The sequence below is a fragment of the Carassius gibelio genome, chromosome A4, assembly GCF_023724105.1.
Source record: "Carassius gibelio isolate Cgi1373 ecotype wild population from Czech Republic chromosome A4, carGib1.2-hapl.c, whole genome shotgun sequence".
Taxonomy (NCBI): Eukaryota; Metazoa; Chordata; class Actinopteri; order Cypriniformes; family Cyprinidae; genus Carassius; species Carassius gibelio.
The window spans coordinates 4,327,468-4,353,914 of NC_068374.1; the positions used below are offsets into that span (position 1 = coordinate 4,327,468).

General features: G+C 37.5%; 1 protein-coding gene and 2 long non-coding RNA genes across 8 annotated transcripts; 1 reads left to right on the plus strand and 2 right to left on the minus strand.

The window, feature by feature from the left end:
- Positions 1-6,637: 6,637 nt before the first annotated feature.
- Positions 6,638-7,667, minus strand: LOC127968732 (uncharacterized). The gene is made up of 4 exons (XR_008156092.1): positions 7,532-7,667; positions 7,144-7,254; positions 6,940-7,043; positions 6,638-6,782 (listed from the first exon to the last, which is right to left on the minus strand). It is a non-coding gene; the product is annotated as an uncharacterized LOC127968732 (long non-coding RNA).
- Positions 7,668-8,067: 400 nt separating this feature from the next.
- LOC127967944 (uncharacterized) lies at positions 8,068-18,712 on the plus strand. Of its 5 annotated transcripts, XM_052568716.1 has the most exons (14): positions 8,068-8,476; positions 8,638-8,731; positions 9,806-9,948; positions 10,485-10,559; positions 10,938-11,006; positions 11,105-11,158; positions 12,302-12,370; positions 12,866-12,919; positions 14,450-14,518; positions 14,622-14,675; positions 16,261-16,320; positions 16,412-16,626; positions 17,703-17,862; positions 18,561-18,712. In XM_052568716.1, exons 1-14 carry the CDS (start codon positions 8,284-8,286, stop codon positions 18,656-18,658), a joined length of 1,407 nt encoding a protein of 468 aa, XP_052424676.1. In that variant the 5' UTR covers positions 8,068-8,283; the 3' UTR covers positions 18,659-18,712. The 5 variants fall into 5 exon arrangements, with proteins under 5 accessions (XP_052424676.1, XP_052424683.1, XP_052424694.1 ...); XM_052568723.1 differs by lacking the exon at positions 10,485-10,559 and having other exon boundaries at positions 18,561-18,711; XM_052568734.1 differs by lacking the exons at positions 12,866-12,919; positions 14,450-14,518.
- On the minus strand, positions 8,619-17,841 carry LOC127968642 (uncharacterized). Of its 2 annotated transcripts, XR_008156036.1 has the most exons (11): positions 17,694-17,841; positions 16,385-16,584; positions 16,259-16,299; positions 16,062-16,109; positions 15,753-15,812; positions 14,432-14,506; positions 13,430-13,511; positions 12,284-12,358; positions 10,920-10,994; positions 9,240-9,344; positions 8,619-8,703 (listed from the first exon to the last, which is right to left on the minus strand). It is a non-coding gene; the product is annotated as an uncharacterized LOC127968642 (long non-coding RNA). The 2 variants fall into 2 exon arrangements; XR_008156037.1 differs by lacking the exon at positions 9,240-9,344.
- Positions 18,713-26,447: the final 7,735 nt, after the last annotated feature.

Below are 26,447 nucleotides of genomic sequence, written 5' to 3' on the forward strand. Positions count from 1 at the left end.
TGTACACGTTTTAGCAAATCGAGGGAATGAAATATAAAATCGTGCGCATGAATTAGCCTAAATTTTTTCCTGCATGTCGTGTAATTAAAGCACATCACCACCAGACATTTATACCAGGAGCCTCATATACGACGCTCACAGTTTTACTTTGTGCAGTATCTCTGTGCAGTATCTGCTGAATTGTTTCATATCTATTTATCATGTATTTTTTGTTGCACTAAATTATGTTGTATCAATAAGTTTACTGATAATTATTTTTAATTTTCACTAATAACGTCATTAACCATCTCCCCATCTTTAAGACAAAAAATTCTCTATTGTTTATATTGTGTAATCTATGAATTGATGTGTTTAGTTTTCTGTGCTCATAACTTAGTAACATTTTGCATGGTTAAAGAACAGGTGCGATGTTCAAAATGTTTTTATACAAAGTAGTGCTGAATAAATATTGATTTGTGAATGAATGCAGTGTGTTTTTGTCTATTTTATATTAGAATGTAATGTTTTTGTATTTGTTTGCATTGCATGTATGTAATTAATGTATTAACTATGAATCCCCTATAATTAGATTACAATTAGATTTCATAAGGTTTATTTTTTGCACCAGAGATGGATTGAGTTTATTAGTTCTTTATGTATTTCAAGGTAATGGTGAGGTGAAAATATGAATTACCAATATGATCCTGTAATGTCACGTCCTCATAACGTGCCAGTTTGGTCGTCAGGACATACTCATCACGTTCCAGTGACGTTCCAGTATAACGTCGCCACGACGGATATGGGAATCACAAAGTTACGTCACTGGAACGTTATGTGGTACGTCGCTGAGACCAATATGGTATTTTATAGGAACGTCCTCATAACGTGTCAGTTTGGTCGCTGGGACATACTCATCACGTTCCAGCGACGTTCCACTATAACGTCGCCACGACGGATATGGGAATCACAAAGTTACGTCGCTGGAACGTTATTTGGGACGTCGCTGCAACGAATATGGTCTGGTCCAGTTACGTCGTCACAACGTAACTGTGTTAGCTGGGTTGAACTCAACCAATGCTGCGTGAACTCAGATGGCTTTGGCTACTGTTATTTTCCCCTCAGTATATTTACAATAAAACGAAATAGGATATAAAATACCACTGCCTCCTTTCGTTTTCATTTAAACATAATAACAGCTGCAGAAATGTACTTAGTTCAGGGATATGTGTAACGTTATATACATCCATTACAATGAAACGAAATATTATATAGACTTGCCTTTTTTATTTTCATTTTAACATATAGATAAATTGAACACAGACCAAAGAAAACCTGTTAGATTTGCCCCGCAGCTGAATTATATGTTATGTTTAACCACTAAAGACACATCAGAGCCAGCGGCACATATCAGAAGGTCTATCCAAGGTGAGGCTGCCTCTGGGCGGATAGATGATCACTGAGCTCTCCCTGATCGTGTGGAGCTCACCGTCTACGAGATCGGCGAAACACATTTTTAAATAGGCGCTGTCTTTATAAATAAACAACAGATTTGAGTTTTAAACAACTACATTCTCGCCTGAAAAACTTTTAAAATTACATTTCATGACACAATAACAGTAATATTTTGAAAATGTTGATCCGAATAAATGGTGGTTGAACTCAACCAATGCTGCGTGAACTCAACCAATCAGGATGTTTAGCGCCAAAGTCCCGCCCCCGAAAGTTCCTGAACTTTAAAAAAGTACCACCTCGCCAGCAGGGACTTTCTGGGGGGCATTTTTTTACCCGGAACTTTTATTTAGTTCCTGGTTCCTGCGGTGGAAACACACCAAGTACCGGACCAAGTCCCTAGTTCCTGGGTAAAGTTCCTGCGGTGGAAACGCGGCTTTACAAATAAATAAAGGTAGCAAACAAGTAACGTTAGCCCTTGACATTATGTCCTTGAGGTAACACAAAAAACAAACAAACAAAAAAAAAACCTGTACTAAGCAATATTTAACCATTAAACTGTAGCAATATTTATAACCTCTCTAAACATGAGCACATTGGGTTTTCTGTATACAGCTCAGGAAAAATTATAATAATAATAATAATAATAATAAAAAAAAAAACACACACACGAATGAATGTCACGTGACCGTAGGCTACATATATGCGGTGACCGTTGTAATTTTTATCAGATGACCGTTGTGATTTCCTCAGCCTACTGTACCCTCAACATTTTTGGATCATTTTTCCCACATTAATAACCTGTAAATAGCACCAATTGTATATATTAAGTTCCTGTTCAATCATTAAGTCTGTTTCTACTACTGTTGTTTTAAAAGTTAATTACTTGTCTTTAAGTTTGTTTGTAGTTTGTCATCAGTTCGTCAAGTGGTTGGTAAGTAACATTTATATGGCTTAATCAGCCCTTTCTTTAAGTTATTATATTCAAGATAAAAATCATTATACATGTAAACACAGACACACACTAAATATTAAAGTTACAGATACAAACAACCCAACTAAAACTAAATACCGAGATGTTAAGGGCACGGTTTTTCCCCTCGCGAAACAGCTGAGGTAACGTACGTCATCTCATTCACTTAAACGCCATTCTGAGCGGCTCCAATCACCGGTCGGGCGGGAAAATCTGAAGCGCTGCTCTGCTCAATACTCTTGGTTTAGGCCTATCGGCACTGAGGGAAATAATGTACAAATTTAAAATGTTGCTATACATAGCTCGTGCTGAATCTAAATCGCCACTCTGTACCCTTAAATAGGATACTTTTCGAAGGACACCCATTTGTGGTGGTCCAAAACCTGAGTGGACGCTATCAAGTGCACTCATTCACTCCTATTTTACAAGTAAGATTTACACTCAGCGGCTGTCCGAAATTGCTCACTCGTTTTCATTCATTCCTACAAGTTAGCTGTATTATCGGACGTCATAAGGGGCTATCTCGGATTGGTGTATGCTGCTCAAGTCCTCATGGGAAGTTCGTACTTACGAGTTGACAAGTCGTAATTACGACGTCGGGTGCGTTGAAGTCAGTTTAGTCGGCACAAGATAGCGGTGTACCTTCTTTTAATAAATTACAAGAAAATATAATTTGTTAACTCTACTTATAGAAAATGAAGAGCAAATAATTTGCATCAGGTGTGTTTTGCAAATTAAATTATTTTTAAATAATTTATGAAGCCACTTGAATCTGTATCGCATAAAAACTTATATTGCAATCCTGTCTATCAATTTCAACTAAAAAATTACCATCAACAGACGTTGCATTTTTCGATTCTGTCATGTTTCTCATTGACACGCCCCCAACTCGGAGCTTAAAGAAAATTGAGTTTCCCACTCGTAATTACATTTACATTTAGCAGACGCTTTTATCCAAAGCGACTTACAAATGAGGACAATGGAAGCAATCAAAATCAACTTTGTGGTGGCGTTCATGTGCGTTTAACTCAATACGATGTATCCGACATGACTTGAACGCACCAGCTCTGAGAAATGTTAAGGCAAGTCAACCATGAACAGAGGCTCTGAGCTAACGTTATAACAGCGACCCGGATCAAGTTACACAAGCACTAAACATATATGTAAGACCCACTATTCCTGAACATGCAGTTAACAGGTGTTAAACATTATTACCTTCGAGACGACGACACCCTGGCAACAGCACAAGCGCAGGCCTCGTTTCCAGCTGGTATTAACACGCATTTCGTGAATCACAAAAAGGCCTGTTGGTGAAACCTAATTAAAATCTCGCGAGACACGAAGCGCCATTCAACTCTCACCTGAAGATTAGATTGACACCAAGTACACTGTCGTTATTGTTTCTGTTATATAAGATTTCTATTTTAAATAAGTGCTGTTGTTTTTAACTTTTTATTTCTCGAAGAATCCTGAAAAAGTATCACTGGTTTCAAAAGAAAAAAACTAAACAAAATAATTAAAAAAAAAAAAATACATATACTAAGCAGCACAACTGTTTCCAACACTGATAATAAATCATATTAGAAAGATTTCTGAAGGATCATGTGACACTGAAGACTGGAGGAATGATGCTGAAAATTCAGCTTTGCATCACAGAAAAAAATTATACCAGAGTATATTAAAATAGACACCCATATTTTTAATTTCCAATAATATTTCACAATATTACCCCTTTTCTGTATTTTGGATCAAATAAATGCAACCTTAGAGCAGAACAGACTTCTTCTGTGTTCACATGATTCTTTGGAAATCATTTTAATATGCTGATTTGATGCACAAAATTGTGAAAACATTTACATTGAATACATGTATAGGGAAAATGTATCAATTTTGGTTTTAGTGAACTTTCAACAAATAAACAGCCTTAAGTAATACGATTTATTTTAAAAACATGAAAATCTTACCAGTACCAAACTTGTGTGTAAATGTATAATTTTATGTGAGCAGATCTCTTAGGTGCAACTGATGATGCTTTAAAGAACATAATGTGTTGAAATGAGAATTAAATCTGTTTAAACCTCAATTATGGAAGATTGTCAATCTTTGATTTAAATCAGATATACTGTATTGTATTGTACTGTAAACTATTTATTAGGGATGCACCGAAATTTCGGCCACCGAAAATTTTCGGCCGAAAATGGCCTTTTCGGTTTTCGGCCGATAGACTTTTATCACCGAAACAACACGGCCGAAATGTTGTGATGACGCAAACAGAAACCGCGACCTGCACGTGCACCTGCATAAGGCAGACAACGAGCTCCACGCGACATTCACTTAAAAACAGTGAGAACATTCTCTCTCTTCGTATTCCTTTATTCACAGCACTAAAACGTCTCCTAACAAAGAAATTAAGACGGATCACGAAGTAAAAACAAAGAAAAGTACAGTCTTATAAAGTCTGTTAGCACACGTCTCACTGAGATCTTGTCGGATCCTCTGCACTTCGCGAATGTGCTTGATCCGCGTTATAAAACCATTACTTGGATGCGGAAATAAGGCAGCGCGCACGAGAAATGATCCAGGCCGCGCTGGATGCGGAGAACCCGCGTGGAGACGGAGAAGCGCCAAGTGCAGGAGACAGATCAGAGCACAGAAAAAAAGACTGGTCTCTGCACCAGATGAGGGGCATGCACCCTCGGTGTCTGATATGTTCAGTGGAATTCTGCAAGAAAGTGCCTCAAATAATAATAATACGTTGGCTATTTTGTTCTTAGGCTACTATATATATATATATATATATATATATATATATATATATATACACACACACACACACACACAAACATACATACATAATATCAGATCGTAGCCGTATTTATGCTAGATTTCTGCTTTAATTTGATAAAAATGTTTATTTATGCCCTGGCCCTATTTAAACACACTCTCTCAAATATTTCTCAAATGTCAGGCAGATGACAAGCTCAACTGCTCAACAGCTAGATGGTTATCTGTCTGAAGTCCCCATCCCCAGAAGTGATAACAGTCTTGCCAACTGGAGAAGTAATGCACTTTCTAGTCCTACAGAGAACAATTTCAAATGCACTTCACCTAAATGCACTTTGTTTTTATGAGAGAACAGTTCATTTTAAAACTTTTCTGCAGGCCAGTAGGCCTATGTACATTATTATTAAATATACACATGAGTGGGATACATTTTTAGTTTGAATTTTATTTTATACTGTGCATTGTTGCAATGTGCTTAATAAATATTTGCAAATCATTTTTAATTGTGTATTTTTATGTTTTTTTTTAAATAAGTTATGTAATTTTAATTATCTTTGAAACTTTAATATTAATTTATGCAATTGCAATGTCTTAATTTTAGTAAAGTTAGTACACGGTCATAGCAATAAATGCAATGGTACTAATAATTGGCATAATTTCTTTCGGTGTTTCGGTTTCGGTTTTGGCCTTGGTTTTCTCTTTTTCGGTTTTCGGTTTCGGCCAAGAATTTTCATTTCGGTGCATCCCTACTATTTATATAACCATAAAATGCATCAGTACACATCAGTACAATTGAAAACGTAGATAAAATGTTTTTTTTTTTTTTTTATAAATGTAGTTATTTAAAATTTCAGCAATTAACTATGTCCTTTGTTTAATTTAACTACAGAAAGTTATCCATTACCATCCGTCAACCAACTAAAGGTATGTACATTAATTATGTTAATGCACATGACTTGGTAGGCCAGTAAACAAACAACAAAAAATGAGTTTGTTTGTATTAAGGTCTTAATACTTAGCTTCAAATGAACCATCCTATTGGACACTGAGAAGAAAAGCAAAGGACAAGGTGGATCAGCAACTGCAGACAATACAGACAACGACTTGTGGGAAGGAATTGGGTTTGATGCACAGTAACACCTGTCAAGGTCAAAATGATGATGATGAAGAAACATTTATGGATGGTCTCTCTCATGTTGATGAGACTGAAGATAGAAGTGTTCCTGATGACAGTGAATCAGACACAGAATCAGAATCAGATCCAAATTCTCTAGAAGATGATTTGGCATCCTGGGCTACTGAACACAAACTCACACATGTGGCATTGAATTCACTGCTCAACATTCTACGGCTACACAGTTTAAATCTGCCAAAAGATTCGAGGACAATGCTAGGAACTGTGCGTTTAAACCCTGAAATACAAGACAAGGCTGGTGGCCAGTATTACCATCTCGGAGTGCTGAATTCAATTGCAGAGGTGCTACATCAGAATGTTGACATTCTGCACAACATTTACACATTGGAGCTTCTGGTCAGCATTGATGGTTTGCTACTTTATAAGAGCTCAGCATCACAGTTCTGGCCCATCCTAGGGACACTGCAAAACATCAAACAAGAGGAACCAGTGACAACAGGTTTATTTTGTGGCACAAGTAAACCTACATCCGTAGCTGAGTACCTTCAAGAATTCATCTCTGAAGTAAATTAATTAGCTAAAGGATTTGAATTTGAAGGAGTGATGTTAACTTTGCTACTCTCTTCGATGGTCTGCGATGCACCTGCCCGTGCATTCCTGAAAAATGTTAAAGGTCACACAGGCTATCACGGATGTGAAAAATGCACACAGGATGGTTTGTACCTAGAAAACAGAATGACATTTCCAAGAACTGACATGCCTTTAAGAACTAATGAGAGTTTCAGAAACAAGACAGATGCTGGTCATCATCATGGTCCATCACCTCTTGAAGAAACATCCCTAAACATGGTCTCTGGTTTCCCCCTCGACTACATGCACCATCATGAGACAGCTTCTTCTCTTGTGGCTGAAGATGAGTCCTCTGACTTGTAGGCTGTCAGGATTTCAAATAAACACATTGTCAGAAAGACTGTTAAATGCTCGAAGAAGTGTGCCCATGGAGTTTGCACGGAAACCAAGGGCACTGAGAGAAATTGATAGGTGGAAGGCAACAGAGTTCAGGCAGTTTTTACTGTATACCGGACCTGTCATGATGAAAGATCTTCTTAACACAGAGGTGTACAAAAATTTCTTGCTACTTTTTGTGGGAATCTTCATCCTGAGCAACAACAGTTTGATTGAAGAATACTGTGATTATGCCAATGACTTACTGGTGCTCTTTGTCTCTCACTTTGGTCAACTGTATGGTCCACAATTCTTGTCCTACAGTGCACACTGTCTTGTACATCTTGCAGATGATGCAAAAAAGCATGGTGTCCTTGACAACTTCAGTGCTTTCAAGTACGAGAATCACCTAAACAAACTCAAAAGACTTCTGAGGAAACCAACATGCCCTCTGAGTCAAATAATAAAAAGACTGTCAGGAATGCAAAGATGCTGCAAAAACACAAAACCAGGCCACATCTGCTCAAAAAACCACATGCGACTGGTCCTCTTCCTGCATCCTTTCATGAGGCGACACAATATAAAGAGTTAAGAACAACCCCTCACACTCTGAAACTGGATCAGGCAAACAGTCAGGTTTGCATTGGCGGCAAAGTTGCTAAGCTGTAAAACATAATTTCATTCAGGGATGAAATTTATGTAGCTTACAGTACCTTCAAACACCAGGAATCCTTTTTTGACTATCCACTGCCATCCTCTACACTTGGCATTCATTTAGTGGATGACCTCTCAACAACAGTTGATTTCTGCAAGTTTGAGGAAATAGAGAGCAAAATTTTTCTTGTCCCCTATCACAATCAATTCGTTTCAATTCCTCTTTTACATACGGAGTAATTCTTTATCAGCACTTTTTGTTTCATAGTTCATGCATTTCAATTACATTGTTGAAAATTAATTAGTTAATAAACAATATGGGTTTCAGACTTGCAAAAAAAAAAAAAAAGAAAGAAAAAAAAAAATGTACCTAATCGTGGAGTTTGAGGGAGAAGGGACGACTGGACCAGCTGCCAAGTCCTGGTATGCAGATGGCTACTCCTGGTGGCCACCATATAAAGACCTTGACAGGTTGCTGAAGAGTGTTAGGACAATGGAGGCACCACAGCCAGAGAAAGGGTGGACCCGACACAGAGCAAGAATCCTGCATGAGTCAGGTAAGAGTAAATGATGCTGTAAATTAAACATGATCTTGCCCAGAGTAGACCTGTATTTCATTTTTCAGAATGTTTGCACATCATTTATCCACACTGTAAAACATGATCTCACATAGTTTTAATAAACAAAAATGAGGCCATACCTTCATTTCTTTTTCCAGCATCTTTTCAGTATGTAGCCAACAACTGGAAGAAGGCCAGCTACACTTCTGACATAAACTCAGAACCTGAAATTACAGGAAAAAGGATTCCCAAGTAAGTCCTCACAAAAAGACAAAAGAAATGGTTTGTCAAATGAAAATAGCATCATTTGCCTTCATATGTCATCTATCTTTAAAATTTAAGTAAGGGATAATGCACAGCTAGCTTATCCCTTACCCTAATCCAGTATCTAAGCTATTTTATTAATAAAAATCACAGGACAGCATTAAAAACAAGTTTCTATGCTCCTGAAAGTCAATGAAATCAGCGCATTAATACAGAACGGTGATATAAACTGACTTGGAACTACCTGTGCATTAAGGAATAATTGACGACAGGCAGTTGAATTATTAGAAAAATAATGCACACCCGAGGTTGTGATGCGTTACACCTCAGATATGCAGTATTTTTCTATTATTTTTATTTTTCACTATTTTTCAGTTGCCTGGAACTACGTTCGCCGTGCATTTCCCAGAAAATAATTGCACACCTCAGAACGTTTGTCAGCCAATCAGATTCAAGCATTCAACGGCCCCATAGTATAAACTGTTTTAATACATACCTGCCAGCCAATCAGAATATCCAGACAGACCATGGTATAAGTTATTGAATAGGAGCTTCAGTGTGACTGGTACAGTCATTCCAAACCAACAAGACCTTCGTTCATCTTTGGAACACAAATGAAGATATTACTGATGAAATACCCCATAGACATCAATGCCACTACCACCTCAGAAAGGTATTAAAGTCATTGTTAAAATAGCGCATTCGGGTCTCAAAATGCTGTCTCCTGCATCAGCACCTCTCGTGAATGCATGTCAGAGACTGACACAGAAAAAAATTAATTGTTGAAAGTATTATCGTCACTTCATAATTAAAGCTGAACCACTATAGTGCTCTTGGATTTCATCCAAAATATCTTAACTTGTGTTCTGAAGATGAAACGAAGTTCTTAGGGGTTTGGAACGACATGAGGGTGAGTAATTAATGATAGAATTCTATTTTCTGGGCGAACTAACCCTTTAAGGAGAAATAAAGCATAACATTTATTGAGCACATTTCTATGAGCTACATAACACAAAGAGGCAATGAATGTGTGCAGTTGTTATTTTATCTTTGTTTTCCTAGAAAGAAAACAAGTACCGATCATATCTACTCGCCAGATGGAGAGGCAGCAGATCAACCACCCATTAAAAAAAGAAAAGCTGCAAACAAAGCAAGTGTTCCACCTGCACCAAAACCTCCAGCAATTCCAAAACGCAACAAAAAAGGTAATGAAAAATAATAATAAAAAAATGAATACTATAAATAAAAGTACACATTCCATGTTGACTCAACCAGAGGTTGAAAGTAAAATATATATATATATATTTTTTGGTTCCCTGTTGAAATAAATAAAAAATGAATATCATGGATTTATATCTACTGTGTAATCCATGATTTTTTAGAGGGGGGTCAAAATTAAGATTTATCAGCCAAATTACAAGGGAATTAAAAAGTAACAGCATTGCTATTTTATTTTTTTACATAAAGATTGGTAGCTTTATTAGTAAAATCTGTTGACTTCAGCAATCTTTGCTGCATATGTCAAAAAAACAAAAACAATAATCTGTGACATTCAATATTTTGGTTTTCTTTCTTCAGAAAAAAAAATATTGGAAATATCAAATTTGATTCAGGGAAGTTTCTGAAATTTGGCTGATCTGACACAGAATGACCCAGTATGAAATAAGTAAGATTAAAGGTGCATAACAGCCAGAACACCAAAAGTGAAATCCCCCCCCCCCCCCCCCCCAATAGTCAACAGCATTTGTCAATCAGCAACAAAGGGACATGGAAGACCAACAGCAGAACTGGTGTGAGAGTCTCCCCAGCTTTCAAGGTAAATAATTAGTTGTATTTGGCTAGCTGGAAAGCTAAAGGAAGATCAGCATTTGATGCAATTAACGGGTTAGTTCATTCATAGAAACCTCTGTGAATACTCATGTCATTCTAAACCCACAAACTTTATTTTCAAAACACAAATAAAAATGTCTTCAATGAACACAGGGATTTCTGTTCCTACATTTCCATAGTCCATACAGAGATTGTAGAAATAATGGATACAATATGAGTGGTTTAATTCCAATCTTCTGAAGAGTCATAATCACTTTATACAATAAACATTTTTTATTTGTAAGCAACTGTCCCTTTAAGATTATGAACTATTGTAAACCGACTTAAACTGCTTGATTCAACTTACCTACTCCACCTTTCTCAGCTCCACTGCGTATGTCTCAGGCAGACCATCACGGAGACGGCTGGTGTGTTGATCAACCTAACACACAAGGTAAAAGACCATAATCATGGATAAAGGAAATCTGAAACATATTCACAGCATTTAAATAAATCTTAAAAACTGAACAACATTTTGTGTTCAATCCATAGAGCACAACTTTGCTGTCCTGAGACCCTCAGAGGACCACCTAGGAAGAGCCCAGAGTAAGTTAATTGCACATAAATCTGTGCTTGATCTTTTTTTGTGAATAATAACTGCAAAATAACTGCAAAGTTATTAAGGACCCATCGATATGGATAGATACATCGATCAAGTGTCTAACGATACAATGTACTGAGGCTGCACATAAAAATAAATAAATACACACACACACACACACACACATATATGGAAAAAAATGAATGACAAATGTCTTTGAAACAAAAAAGCATGTTGAATTGCACCAACTGAAAAAAAGAATGAAGTGAAGTGAAAGTGACATACAGCCAAGTATGGTGACCCATACTCAGAATTCTTGCTCTGCATTTAACCCATCCAAAGTGCACACACACAGCAGTGAACACACACACACACCGTGAACACACACCCGGAGCAGTGGGTATCATTTATGCTGCGGCGCCCAGGGAGCAGTTGGGGGTTCGGTGCCTTGCTCAAGGGCACCTAAGTCGTGGAGTTGCCGGCCCGAGTCTCGAACCCACAACCTTAGGGTTAGGAGTCAGCCTCTCTAACCACTAGGCCACGACTTCCCCGTTAATTCAACACTTATTTCTTATATACTGTCCTTTAAAAATCCAAGTATTTTTCAAGTACCCTCTCAAAAATATGGTTGTTTTCAAGGGTTTTCCAGGACTTCAATTTCAAAAAGTGAAATTCAAGCACTTTAAGCACCTTGTACGAACCCTGGAGCTAGAAGCGGCACGCCTCGCGTTGATCATGACATTCACTCAATTCATATTCAAGGTTGAATGAAAAAGAAGTGATTATTTTTATATTTCATTAACTAATAGGATAAGCAAAATTCACATACTGTTTCACTGCATTTATTTAAAATGTATTGTAGTATTTTGCAAATCACGTGGATCGAGTTCTTTTTACTGTGTGGATGACCGTCAGCCTCCACCGAAGACCGTTTTTGACCCAGGAAAAACCCTGGATTTCGAACATCATGACCACCAACCCCACTCCCCTCAAATTTTCTTATACTGATCTGCATGATTTCACATGGCTCATGATTTTAGACCCAAAAATTTATAAAACGGAATTCTGGCTGCTGAGTGTGTTGCAGGCCTTAGTCTGTTAATTTGCAAAATGTAACAAGCAAATCTCACCCACTCCATCTTTCTCAGCTCCAGTGGGCATCTCTCAGGCAGACCATCATGGTGACAGCTGGAGTGCTCATCCACCTGACACACAAGGTACAAGAGCATTAAATAGAATAAAGGGGCGATCACACTGCACTTTTCTTTCCATTGATTTCCATTAATATGCATGCGAATGCATCAAATCGGAAACGCAAGCTTTTGTGAAAAGGTTCGCATTTCGCTGCATTTTAAAGTTCAAGCTTGCTGAACTCTTGACCTGCGAATTCACATCACGTGAAACTGTATGACCAATAGCAGTTTGATACATCACAGCATAATAGCTGAATTAAAAGAACATGTATGTAAAACTGCAGCGCTGCAGGAAAGTGGAGTAGATTCTGTGTTTTTAAATTTTTAATTTATTATTATGCGTTGTGTGTTGAATTTAAGTTTTTTTTTAGTTTTTAAAACAACACTGCAGAGCATGACATCATATCACAATTGTTGCAGCATCCAAGGAAACTTTGCATGCTCAAAGTCTTGTGACCGCAGCATTCACAGCCCTTCACACAATCTAAAACGGAATAATATTTTGTGTTTAATCCGTAGAGCACACCTTTACTGTCCTGAGACCCTCAGGTGACTACCAAGAAAGAACACTGAGTAAGTTACATTTAATCGCTATAAAGGTGTTGTAATCTGAAATGACACAAATGAACACATGATAAAATGGATATCTACCATGAATAGCTGGGTAAGAAGGGTTTAGGACAGGTGTGGCTAACTATGGTCCTGGAGAGCCGCAGCAGTTCTGCTCCAATCCTAATTAAAACTAACCTTCCTGTAAATTTCTAGTAACCCTTCAGACCTTCATTAGCTTGTTCAGGTGTGCTTAATTAGGGTTGAAGCAAAACTCTGCAGGGCTGCGGCTCTCCAGGACCAACATTCGCCACCCCTGGTTTAGGAGCATACACTGTGAAAAGTCAGCTTTTTAATAACCTAGTAGGGCTGGGTGATATGGCCTATACAAAAATTTAAAAAATCCCAGATTTTTTCACAAAAAATCTGATTTACGATTTAAATCAACCCCACCCCCCAACACTTAAAATCAATATTCAAATGACAAAGAAATTGTTCAAAACAAGTTATAACTTCATTTTGTTTTGATTTTACCTTCTGGGATTTGATCGGGATTTCCCTCTTGAGGTTAAAGTGCAATCAGAAACAACAAGCCAAAATGACAAGATGGCAGGCCCTGCCATTGTAAACAGTGAAAATGTTACATAACATAAAATGTAACATGACATTCTACTAATTCTACTACATTCTTACTAAATGTTTGTAAGACTGTCAGAGGTCTTCACTATTTTTTTTTTTTCATGGGAGCCGTACTGATAGGGCTAAATCAATCAGAGAGACACTTTAACTGGAAAGTATCAAAAGTTACATCTAGTCACAAATAGCATGTCTTTTTATCAATCTGTCATCCCTGATATGCAATGCAATTCAATACAAAAGGCTATCATTCTTCATCATTTACCAGTCAAATCTGTAAGTGAGACAAGATGATTTAGATAGATAAATATACTATAATGAATGCTAGTTAGTTATGTTATATTAGGTTACTATTCTTTACATACAACTGTTTTAGTTATTTTTTTCAATTTGTAAAATTACTTATGTAAGAATATTTAAATATTTTATATATTTAAAGGATTTTAAGATTCTCAAGTTGGTAAACTAATTAATAAGGTGGGAAAAGTAGATCAAGAGTCGTTCTGGAATCGGATCGTGACTCCCAGAATCGGAACGGATAGTAAGGTGACTAAAGATCTCTACCCCTACTATTGTATAAAGCAGTTTTTTTTTTAAATAGCAAAAATGTGTTTCACAGTAATAGTGCTTTTACTGTATTTTGGATCAAATAAATGCAAGCTTGGTGAACATAAGATAATTCTTTAAAACATTAAAAATCTTACTGTTCAAAAAGCTTTGACTGATTGTGTACATGTTACCATTTACTGACTTATTTTCTTCTGGATGGCATTGATGCCATGATTTTACTTTAAAAATAGATTTGAATTCATATTTTTCTTTGTTTTTATTATTTTCTGAAATTCAATTAGCTAGAATTTTAATGTGCATTTACTTGTCTGAGTAACAAGCAAATCTCACCAAGTCCATCTTTCTCAGCTCCAGTGGGCGTCTCTCAGGCAGACCATCATGGTGACGGCTGGAGTGCTCATCCACCTGACACACAAGGTACAAGAGCATTAATTAGCATAAGGAGATGAAAATGAGAAAAACTTCATTTACAGCATTTTAAACCAGATAATATAAGATGCATGATCTGTTTAATCCACAGAGCACACCTTTTCTGTCCTGAGACCCTCAGGGGCCCACCAAGGAAGAACACCGAGTAAGTTAAGAAGAGGAAAAACACAATGTCTGATAACTTGAACAATGTCCAGGAATACAGACATGATGGACTGCAACATTCACAGGAAGCAGTTTGTTCTGAAAGTACAATAATCTGCACGTTTTAGTAGAATTGAACTAAATCAAACTGCACACCATTTCAAATCATATTAAATATTGTCATGGATTTAATGTTATATAAAAATTTAGGGTATAATAGGACATGACAGCATTATTGTTTATTTTAATCACATTCCAAAAATAATTTAAATGAAGTTACACCAAAAAAAATAAATAATAATTATTTGGTACATACCATTGGTTTTGAAGTCATGGTAGGTATGATTTTAGTATAGCAGGAGAAAAAAATAATCAAAATTGCTTTCTTTAGTAAACAGTGATTGACTGAACAAATTTGGTCTCTCTTAAATGAACTATAACCAAAATTATTTAATGGATAAAACATTTCAGCTAGTGCCATAAATTACACAGGGAGTCCAGTTAGTTGTACATTACTATATTGTAGGTTTAATTTAACGAAACCCAAAGTATTAAATTCCAATTAATTTTTAGGTTATATAAGGGGGTTGGGACACTTTCACGCTGCAGCCTTACATGTGAGCCACATCTCTCGGAGAGTAAACGGTGTAAACAAGTAGGTGTGTTCGATTTGACGCAGCTCCTTGCAGGACCAAGAGAGTTAGAGCAGACTGCTTTTTAGGTTTTTGAATTGCTCTCGCGGATGTCAACACCAATCGATCTGCGCGTTGCCGCTTCTTGTCGAACACACCTAGTGCTGCAGGCTTATTGGCTCACTGATGTTGACAAGATTAACCCCTTAGGTATCGAAGTTTGGTATCGAATGACAAGACGTTTTATCGATACTCGATGGTATCGTGGCATTTCGGTTGGTGCCTAAAAAGTATCAAACTCTATACCCAGCCCTATTTATAACTTTGACAATAAGTGCGTACCATGATAAACTAAACTAAGTCATTTACTGGAGTGGCATCAACTTTTCATCTGCATGCCCCTAAAGATGATGCTACACACAATGAATCGTCATTGGTTGCTTTACCTGGTAGTCCTTGGCCAATCAAAGGGGTTCAGACCTTCTGTTGTCAGCCTGAAGGCCTGGCTACACAAGACAAAGATTATCTTAACTTTAAGGTTTAATGTAACTGTGCACAAGAACAAATCAAACTAAGATATGGACTACAGAAAACATTCCCAGAGCTCGCAAAATCGCTAGCCCGACGTCCTAGGGCTATTGTGTTTTACCCATTACCCAGTTACCCATTTTTTACCCATTACCCAGTTAGACATTTTTTTTTTTATTATTGATGTTAAAACCATCATCATTAGCTTACTTTAAGTTTTTACTTACCAACTCCATTTTGAGCTCCAGTGAGGCTCTTTAGCAAACCAGAAAACACTGAAATGCATATAAGGGTCAGGATAAATTTTTTTTGAAAATGGTAAACATTTTACCCTAAATAATGTGACATTCTTTTGATAACATCAAGGCAGATGCATGTAACACTACATCTAACATTTAAAACCTTACAGTAAATTTATACTTACAGGTACTTCTGGTGGGAGACAGGAAAATCCAGTCTTGAGTACTGTACCAAGTCAATGTACACGTACGTTATTTATTAATTTAAATAAGTTGCAAAATGCATCATTTCATTCATCAAAGCTACATACCAAGTTAAATTATCTTATGTATTGCAGCTGTAGAAAGGGCAATTCTGGAAACACTAGAGAAAATGGACATGAAGATCAACCATCTGACTTCACTGGTCCAGTCTCTAGTGGGGAACAGGCGTGTTGTACCCCAAATGCAGATAGCTGAAGAGGAAGAGGGTGGTGTCTTTCCTCTAGCATCTACTGCAGACCTAGATAGGCTGGAACAAAGATTGGTAGACAGAGGGTTTATGCAGAGAATGGTAAGAATCACTGAAACCGTCAAACCTACAACTACTAACAAAATGTAAACAAACTGTTTGTGTGCTAACATGTGTGTGCATGTTTACACACTACCAGTCAAAAGCATGGAATGATTAAGTTGAAATGTTGCTGAAAGAAGTCTCTAATGCGCACTGCATTTACTTGCTAATGTATAACATTTATGAAAAATATAACAGAAACAGTAATACTCTGAAACATTCCAATAATAAGCTATTTTAAAATATTTTTATATACTCATTAATCCAGCCTCCAGTGTCACATGACCCTTCGAAAATCATTAGAATATGCTGATCAGTTAATAGCAATTATTAATGGCAGTTATTAATAATGGTTCATCTTATCAGTGTCAATTATCATCAAAACCAGTTTTTGCTACTCATTATATTTTATGGAAACCATAATTAATTATTTTTTAGAGGAATCTTTGAAAATTAGAAATAACGCTGATTTGCAGTGGTTAAAATCAGATGTTATGTTGGCGTATCATACTAGATGTATTTGAAAGTTCTATTATAATCCTACTGTGTGGTCATCACCGGTCTATTAAAACATATGGACACGGTTTGTGTCACTAGTTAAAATTGCTTATTTCTCTGGATTTAAACATTCTTCGAAACATTTGGGAATCGGATAATGTAAGTACACAAGTCAGCAAAATATATAACACTGTTCTAGCAGTGCACCATGGTTTACACAAAAACTTGAAGCAGTACAACCATTTTCACCTTTGATAATAATAATAAATGTTTCTTGACCAGCAAATCAGCATATAGATTTGATCATATCCTGCTGAGAAAATTCAGCTTTGCATCGCAAAAGTAAGTTATATTTTAAAATAGTTAAATATAGTTCCTATTAATAGTTTCATAATATTAAATTATACTGCATTTTCAATAAAATAAATGCATCTTTGGTGAACATGAGAGGCTTCTTTCAACAAAACAAAACAAAAAAAAATTACAAAATCTTAATTGTTCCAATCTTTTAATTGGATGTGTATAGAATACAGGTCAATTTAATGCTAAAATATTACTTTAAAATGTACCTGTTGAAGGTGAACAGATTATCCATCAGTGGCGGGCCGAGCATGAAGAAAACTGTATGGAGGATTTGCTCCAAGGTGTTCTCCACTGACGTCGCCCGACAGTTGAACTGGTGCGGGAGGGGAGACAAGAGAGGCATCCGAAAATCACACATCGGAGCACTCCTAGTAGGCAAGTTCAATAATGTTGTACAAATACAAGCAATAGAATTAATGGCGGAGCTGTCATTACAACATTAATCAGTACAACTAAAATAATGTATAACAGGTTTCAAATTGGTTAAACATAACCTGACGTGGCATCAACCATTATCAAAAATATTTAGAAAAAATTACTTGTGAAAAACTTAAATTAGACTTAAAACATCAGTTAACCCCTTTAGAAATCCATTTGCCCAACCAAAACGCACGCGAAACAACTTATGGTATAACGTTAACCTTACTCGCTAATTAACAAACAGGTGATAGTCATCATACACAACTTAATTTGGAAGCTATTATAAAACCGATCGCTGACACAACAATTAGTTTTAAAATATACACGTACCTTAAGCAAATCCTCCCTTGCAACTAATCTAGACGTGTATTCTGCACAGCAGGGCACATGGTTAAGTTGAATAACGCGGGAAGAGCTTTGACGCATGCACCCTAACTCACGTGCATAGTTCACGTGCTTCTTCTTCTTGTTTGGCTGTTGGCGTCGAACCAGCAGCTAATATTATTTGTTCTTTATGCTATTTAGATAACTTTGTCCAATTTATTCAGAAGAACCAGATAAAGAAAAAAAATATCTGACGTTCATTGCAATATAAGTGAAAGCAGGTTGCTCGATCTTTTTACATTTTTGTAATTGTTTCTTTTAACATACAGCTTCAGCTATGAGGAACCCCGTCCTTCTGTCTCCAACCGAAGCAGACGCGGAAAAATTTATTAAAGATTTCCTACGCTTGGCCCCAGGGAGGATTTAATTTAAGGTTTTTTTTTTTTTTTTGGAATGCCTGTATATATGTTACAAATAGTGTATTGTTGTTGGCATAAACTGTTATCTTGTTTTGTATAAATCAAATGTTTTTTTTTTTTGCCTGTTTTTTTTTTTTTTTTTATATATATAAATAAAATCAACAAATGTATGTTCTTTAGTTGATCGTGTGGTTTATTTATTAATTATTATGTTTGGTAATTGTAACGTGCATGAGGGAGGATTATTTAAAACATCGCAAAGGTATTTTATTAAAATAATGGGAGGGGGAAGTTTTGATAAAATGATGTCTATCCTACATCAATCAGACATCTTGCAGACGTATGAACATCTGATTAACATCGTTTAAAGAGCGGATCCTAGACGTTCTAATTTATTTACGTCTGGAATACATAGACTAGGCGTCGTCTTAACAGCTGGCAGGGACGTCTCGGCGACGTATGCCAGATGAGCAAACGCCCTAAAATATACATCTGCCAGATGCAAAAGACGACATCGCACAGACGTCTCCGCGACGTACGTGTGCTATCTGGGAATAACAATGCGAACTATACGCGAAAACTTAAATATAGCTAAAGTTACACTTATTATAAAAATAACTAATTGTAGACACAAACACGTATGAACAGCTTATGTATATATATATATAAATAGAAATAACGTTACACAACCTAACCAGAACTTTGAAAAGTCCAAAAATTAACTTCTCAAACTACTTGAACTAACTTACAATAAATACTACGTTAGCTATAATAGTTTAACCTAGAATGAAAACTTAACGAAATAACTTATTTTAGCTACCAGTCAACTAGAAAATACATGCTAATCTATGTAAAAAAGGCGAAGTCAAAAGGATTCAGTCTATTTACCACCGTATTCAACCAACAGACGTTGTTGAGGTTTTGACAGTTATTCACAGACAGTTTTACTCGCGAGACGCATTCAAATGTTGTATTCCCGCTCTTAGTCAGGACATATACACATAACATGAAGAAATGACTTCGTCTTTTTTATTATTATTATTATTAGGGCCCGAGCACCGAGGTGCGAGGACCCTCTTGTATCTGCTTTGTTTTTAGGGCCCGAGCACCGATGGTGTGAGGACCCTCTTGGAATTGCTCCGTTTATTATTATTAGGGCCCGAGCACCGATGGTGTGAGGACCCTCTTGGAATTGCTCCGTTTATTATTATTATTATTATTATTATTATTATTCTTCTTCTCTAAGATGAATCGCATTTTTGAGGGCCTAAACATGCTCGAAAAGTCATGAAACTTTGCACACACCTCAGAACTGGCGAAAATTTACGTCTGATATGGGTTTCAGAAGTGGGTGTGGCAAAATGGCTCAACAGCGCCACCTATACACGTTCAACGGTGTGCGCCTCGAGCTACGTTTCATGTACATGTATGAAAATCGGTATACACATGTAACTCTCCAATACCTACAAAAAAGTCTCTTGGAGCAAAATCCGAAACCCAACAGGAAGTCGGTTATTTCTAATATTATGAGCAAATTTTGTGTCATTTTTGTCATTTCCATGCGTTGTATTTTAACGAACTCCTCCTAGAGATTAATTCAGATCAACACCAAATTTGGTATGCTTAATCTAAAGGCCTTTGCGATGTTAAATTGCGAAGCTTTTGAGTTTTCGTTGAAGGGCCTGTGTGTGGCGGCCTGGCGAATTTCGATGATTCGCCATGAAACAGGAAGTTGCTATAACTCAGACATACAATGACCAATCTGCCCCAAACTTCACATGTTTGATGAGACTCCTGTCCTGAACAGTTTGACATGACCATATTCAGTTATAGTCATAGCGCCACCTATTGGCAACAGGAAGTGACATATTTTACGCTGCGACAAACTACTCCTAGAAATTTTTGACATCAATGTCTTTTTTGTCGTCAGTCTAATCTAAAGGCCTGTACGATGTTAAATTGAGAAGATCTTGAGTTTTCGTTAAAGGGCGTGTCCATGGCGCCATGTCAAAGTTCGATGTCTCGCCATGGGAGTAGAAGTTGTTGTAACTCAGTCATAAAATATCAGATCTTGCCCAAACTTCAAATGTTTGATAAGAGTACTGACCTGAACACATCTGTAGGCTAATATTCCATTGGGTGTGGCAAAATGGCTCGATAGCGCCACCTATAAATTTTGAATGGAGTGCGCCTCGAGCTACATGTCATATACATGTACGAAAATCGGTAAACATATGTAACACACCAATAGCTACAAAAAAGTCTCTTGGTACGAAACCCGAATCCCAACAGGAAGTCGGTTATTTTTAATTTTCCCTGCAAAATTGGTGTTGTTTTTGTCATTTTCAGGGGTTGTATTTTAACGAACTCCTCCTAGAGATTTATTCAGATCAACACCAAACTTGGTCAGTGTAATCTAAAGCCCTTTGCCATGTTAAATTGCGAAGGAATTGAGGTTTCGTTAAAGGGCGTGTCCATGGCGGCCTGACAAATTTTGATGATTCGCCATGAAAAATGATGGTGCTATAACTCACACATACAATGTCCAATCCGCCCCAAACTTCACATTTTTGATAAGACTCTACACCTGAACAGATCTACATGCCAATATTCAGTTATAGTCATAGCGCCACCTATTGGCAACTGGAAGTGACATATTTTACACTGTGACAAACTACTCCTAGAAATTTTATGACATCAATGTCTTTTTTGTGGTCAGTCTAATCTAAAGACCTGTGTGATGTTCAGTTGTGAAGATCTTGAGTTTTTGTTAAAAGGCATGTCCATGTCGCCATGACGAAGTTCGATGTCTCGCCATGGGAATAAAAGATGTTATTACTCAGGCATAAAATGTCCGATCTTGCCCAAACTTCACATGTGTGATAAGGGTCCTGGCTTGAACACATCTGAAGGCCAATATTCCATTATAACGATAGCGCCACCTGCTGGCAACAGGAAGATTGGCACACATATGGAATAAACTTTGATATATTGCACTTATATTTATGAGTTTAAATGCATATTTCTCAATGTTCACCTTTTTACTAAAGCCACACGATGGCGGTGAGCCCGGGTGCGAGGGCCCGTTCATCGCTGCTTGCAGCTTTAATTATTATTATTATTCTTCTTCTCTAAGATGAATCGCATTTTTGAGGGCCTAAACATGCTCGAAAAGTCATGAAACTTTGCACACACCTCAGAACTGGCGAAAATTTACGTCTGATATGGGTTTCAGAAGTGGGTGTGGCAAAATGGCTCAACAGCGCCACCTATACACGTTCAACGGTGTGCGCCTCGAGCTACGTTTCATGTACATGTATGAAAATCGGTATACACATGTAACTCTCCAATACCTACAAAAAAGTCTCTTGGAGCAAAATCCGAAACCCAACAGGAAGTCGGTTATTTCTAATATTATGAGCAAATTTTGTGTCATTTTTGTCATTTCCATGCGTTGTATTTTAACGAACTCCTCCTAGAGATTAATTCAGATCAACACCAAATTTGGTATGCCTAATCTAAAGGCCTTTGCGATGTTAAATTGCGAAGGTTTTGAGTTTTCGTTAAAGGGCCTGTGTGTGGCGGCCTGGCGAATTTCGATGATTCGCCATGAAACAGGAAGTTGCTATAACTCAGACATACAATGACCAATCTGCCCCAAACTTCACATGTTTGATGAAACTCCTGTCCTGAACAGTTTGACATGACCATATTCAGTTATAGTCATAGCGCCACCTATTGGCAAAAGGAAGTGACATATTTTACGCTGCGACAAACTACTCCTAGAAATTTTTGACATCAATGTCTTTTTTGTCGTCAGTCTAATCTAAAGGCCTGTACGATGTTAAATTGAGAAGATCTTGAGTTTTCGTTAAAGGGCGTGTCCATGGCGCCATGTCAAAGTTCGATGTCTCGCCATGGGAGTAGAAGTTGTTGTAACTCAGTCATAAAATATCAGATCTTGCCCAAACTTCAAATGTTTGATAAGAGTACTGACCTGAACACATCTGGAGGCTAATATTCCATTGGGTGTGGCAAAATGGCTCGATAGCGCCACCTATACATTTTCAATGGAGTGCGCCTCGAGCTACATGTCATATACATGTAGGAAAATCGGTAAACATATGTAACACACCAATAGCTACAAAAAAGTCTCTTGGTACGAAACCCGAATCCCAACAGGAAGTCGGTTATTTTTAATTTTCCCTGCAAAATTGGTGTTGTTTTTGGCATTTTCAGGGGTTGTATTTTAACGAACTCCTCCTAGAGATTTATTCAGATCAACACCAAACTTGGTCAGTGTAATCTAAAGCCCTTTGCCATGTTAAATTGCGAAGGAATTGAGGTTTCGTTAAAGGGCGTGTCCATGGCGGCCTGACAAATTTCGATGATTCGCCATGAAAAATGATGGTGCTATAACTCACACATACAATGTCCAATCCGCCCCAAACTTCACATTTTTGATAAGACTCTTCACCTGAACAGATCTACATGCCAATATTCAGTTATAGTCATAGCGCCACCTATTGGCAACTGGAAGTGACATATTTTACACTGTGACAAACTACTCCTAGAAATTTTATGACATCAATGTCTTTTTTGTGGTCAGTCTAATCTAAAGACCTGTGTGATGTTTAGTTGTGAAGATCTTGAGTTTTTGTTAAAAGGCATGTCCATGTCGCCATGACGAAGTTCGATGTCTCGCCATGGGAATAAAAGATGTTATAACTCAGGCATAAAATGTCCGATCTTGCCCAAACTTCACATGTGTGATAAGGGTCCTGGCTTGAACACATCTGAAGGCCAATATTCCATTATAACGATAGCGCCACCTGCTGGCAACAGGAAGATTGGCACACATATGGAATAAACTTTGATATATTGCACTTATATTTATGAGTTTAAATGCATATTTCTCAACGTACACCTTTTTACTAAAGCCACACGATGGCGGTGAGCCCGGGTGCGAGGGCCCGTTCATCGCTGCTTGCAGCTTTAATTTATTATTAGGGCCCGAGCACCGATGGTGTGAGGACCCTCTTGGAATTGCTCCGTTTATTATTATTATTATTATTATTATTATACTTCTCCAAAATGAATCGCATTTTTGAGGGCCTAAACATACTCAAAAAGTCATGAAACTTTGCACACACCTCAGAACTGGCGAAAATTTACATCTGATATGGGTTTCAGAAGTGGGTGTGGCAAAATGGCTCGACAGCGCCACCTATACACGTTCAACGGTGTGCGCCTCGAGCTATGTTTCACGTACATGTATGAAAATCGGTACACATGTGTAACTCTCCAGTACCTACAAAAAAGTCTCTTAGAGCAAAATTCTAAACCCAACAGGAAGTCGGTTATTTTTAATATTATGAGCAAATTTTGTGTCATTTTTGCCATTTCCATGCGTTGTATTTTAACGAACTCCTCCTAGAGACTTATTCAGATCAACACCAAGTTTGGTATGCCTAATCTAAAGGCCTTTGCGATGTTAAATTGCGAAGATTTTGAGTTTTCGTGGAAGGGCGTGTCAGTGGCGGCTTGGCGAATTTCGATGATTCGCTATGAAAAATGAAGTTGCTATAACTCAGACATAAAATGTCCAATCTGCCCCAAACTTCACATGGTTGATAAGACTCTGAAACTGAATAGATTGACATGCCCATATTCAGTTATATTCATAGCGCCACCTATTGGCAACAGGAAGTGTCATATTTTACGCTGCGAAGAACTAATCCTAGAAATTTTATGACATCAATTTATTTTTTGTGGTCAGTCTAATCTAAAGGCCTGTGCGATGTTAAGTTGTGAAGATCTTGAGTTTTCGTTAAAAGGCGTGTCCATGGCGCCGTCACGAAGTTCGGTGTCTCGCCATGGGAATAAAAGATGTTATAACTCAGGCATAAAATGTCCGATCTTCTCCAAACTTCACATGTGTGATAAGAGTCCTGGCCTGAACACATCTGAAGGCCAAAATTCCATCAGTTGTGGCAAAATGGCTCGATAGCGCCACCTATACACTTTCAACAGAGTGTGCCTCGAGCTATGTTTCACGTACATGTACAAAAATCGGAATACACATGTAACACACCAATACCTACAAAAAAGTATCTTGGTACGAAATCCGAATCCCAACAGGAAGTCGGTTATTTAGAATTTTCTCTGCAAAATTGGCGCTGTTTTTGCCATTTTCAGGGGTTGTACTTTAACGAACTCCTCCTAGAGATTTATTCAGATCAACACCAAACCTGGTCAGTGTAATCTTAAGCCCTTTGCGATGTTAAATTGCGAAGATCTTTAGATTTCGTTAAAGGGCGTGTCCATGGCGGCCTGACAAATTTAGATGTTTCGCCATGAAAAAGGAAGTTGCTGTAACTCAGACGTACAATGTCCAATCTGCCCCAAACTTCACATGTTAGATAAAACTTCTGCCCTTAACAGATCTACATGACCACATTCAGTTATAGTCATAGCGCCACCTATTTGCAACAGGAAGTGACATGTTTTACGCTGCGACAAACTACTCCTATAATTTTTTTGAGATTAACATATATTTTGTGGTCAGTCTAATCTAAAGGCCTGTGCAATGTTAACTTTTGGAGATCTTGAGTTTTTGTTAAAGGGCGTTTCCATGGCGCCATGACAAAATTTGATGTCTTGCTACAGCAAGAGAAGTTGTTGTAACTCAAGCATAAAATGTTCAATCTTCTCCAAACTTCACATGTTTGATAAGAGTCCTGGCCTGAACCCATCTGAAGGCCAATATTCCATTATAATGATAGCGCCACCTGCTGGCAACAGCAAGATTGGCACACATGGAATAAACTTTAATATACTGCACTTATATTTATGAGTTTAAATGCATATTTCACAACGTTCACCTTTTTACTAAAACCACACGATGGCGGTGAGCCCGGGTGCGAGGGCCCGTTCATCGCTGCTTGCAGCTTTAATTATTATTCTTCTTCTTCTTCTTCTCCCGAATGAATCGCATTTTTGAGGGCTTTAACATGCTCAAAAAGTCATGAAACTTTGCACACGCGTCAAACCTGGTGAAAATTTTCGTCTGATATAGGATTCAGAAGAGGGTGTGGCAAAATGGCTCGACAGCGCCACCTATACCAAGGAAATCAACAGCCTTCCAGCTATGTTTCACGTACATGCACGAAAATTGGCACACATATGTAACACACCAATACCTACAAAAAAGACTCTTGGAGCGAAATTCTAAACCCAACAGGAAGTCGGTTATTTTTAATATTATGAGCATATTTTGTGTAATTTTGGTCATTTCCATGTGTTGTATTTTAACGAACTCCTCCTAGAGAGTTCTTCAAATCAACACCAAATTTGGTATGCCTAATCTAAAGGCCTTTGCGATGTTAAATTGCGAAGATCTTGAGTTTTCGTTGAAGGGCGTGTCCGTGGCGGCCTGGCGAATTTCGATGATTCGCCATGAAAAATGAAGTTGCTATAACTCACACATACAATGTCCAATCTGCCCCAAACTTCACATGTTTGATGAGACTCCGAACCTGAACAGATTGACATGCCCATATTCAGTTATAGTCATAGCGCCACCTATTGGCAACAGGAAGTGACATATTTTACGCTGCGACGAACTACTCCTAGAAATTTTATGACATCAATGTCTTTTTTGTGGTCAGTCTAATCTAAAGGCCTGTGCGATGTTCAGTTGTGAAGATCTTGAGTTTTCGTTAAAAGGCTTGTTCATGGCGCCGCGACGAAGTTCAATGTCTCGCCATGGGAATAAAAGATGTTATAGCTCATGCA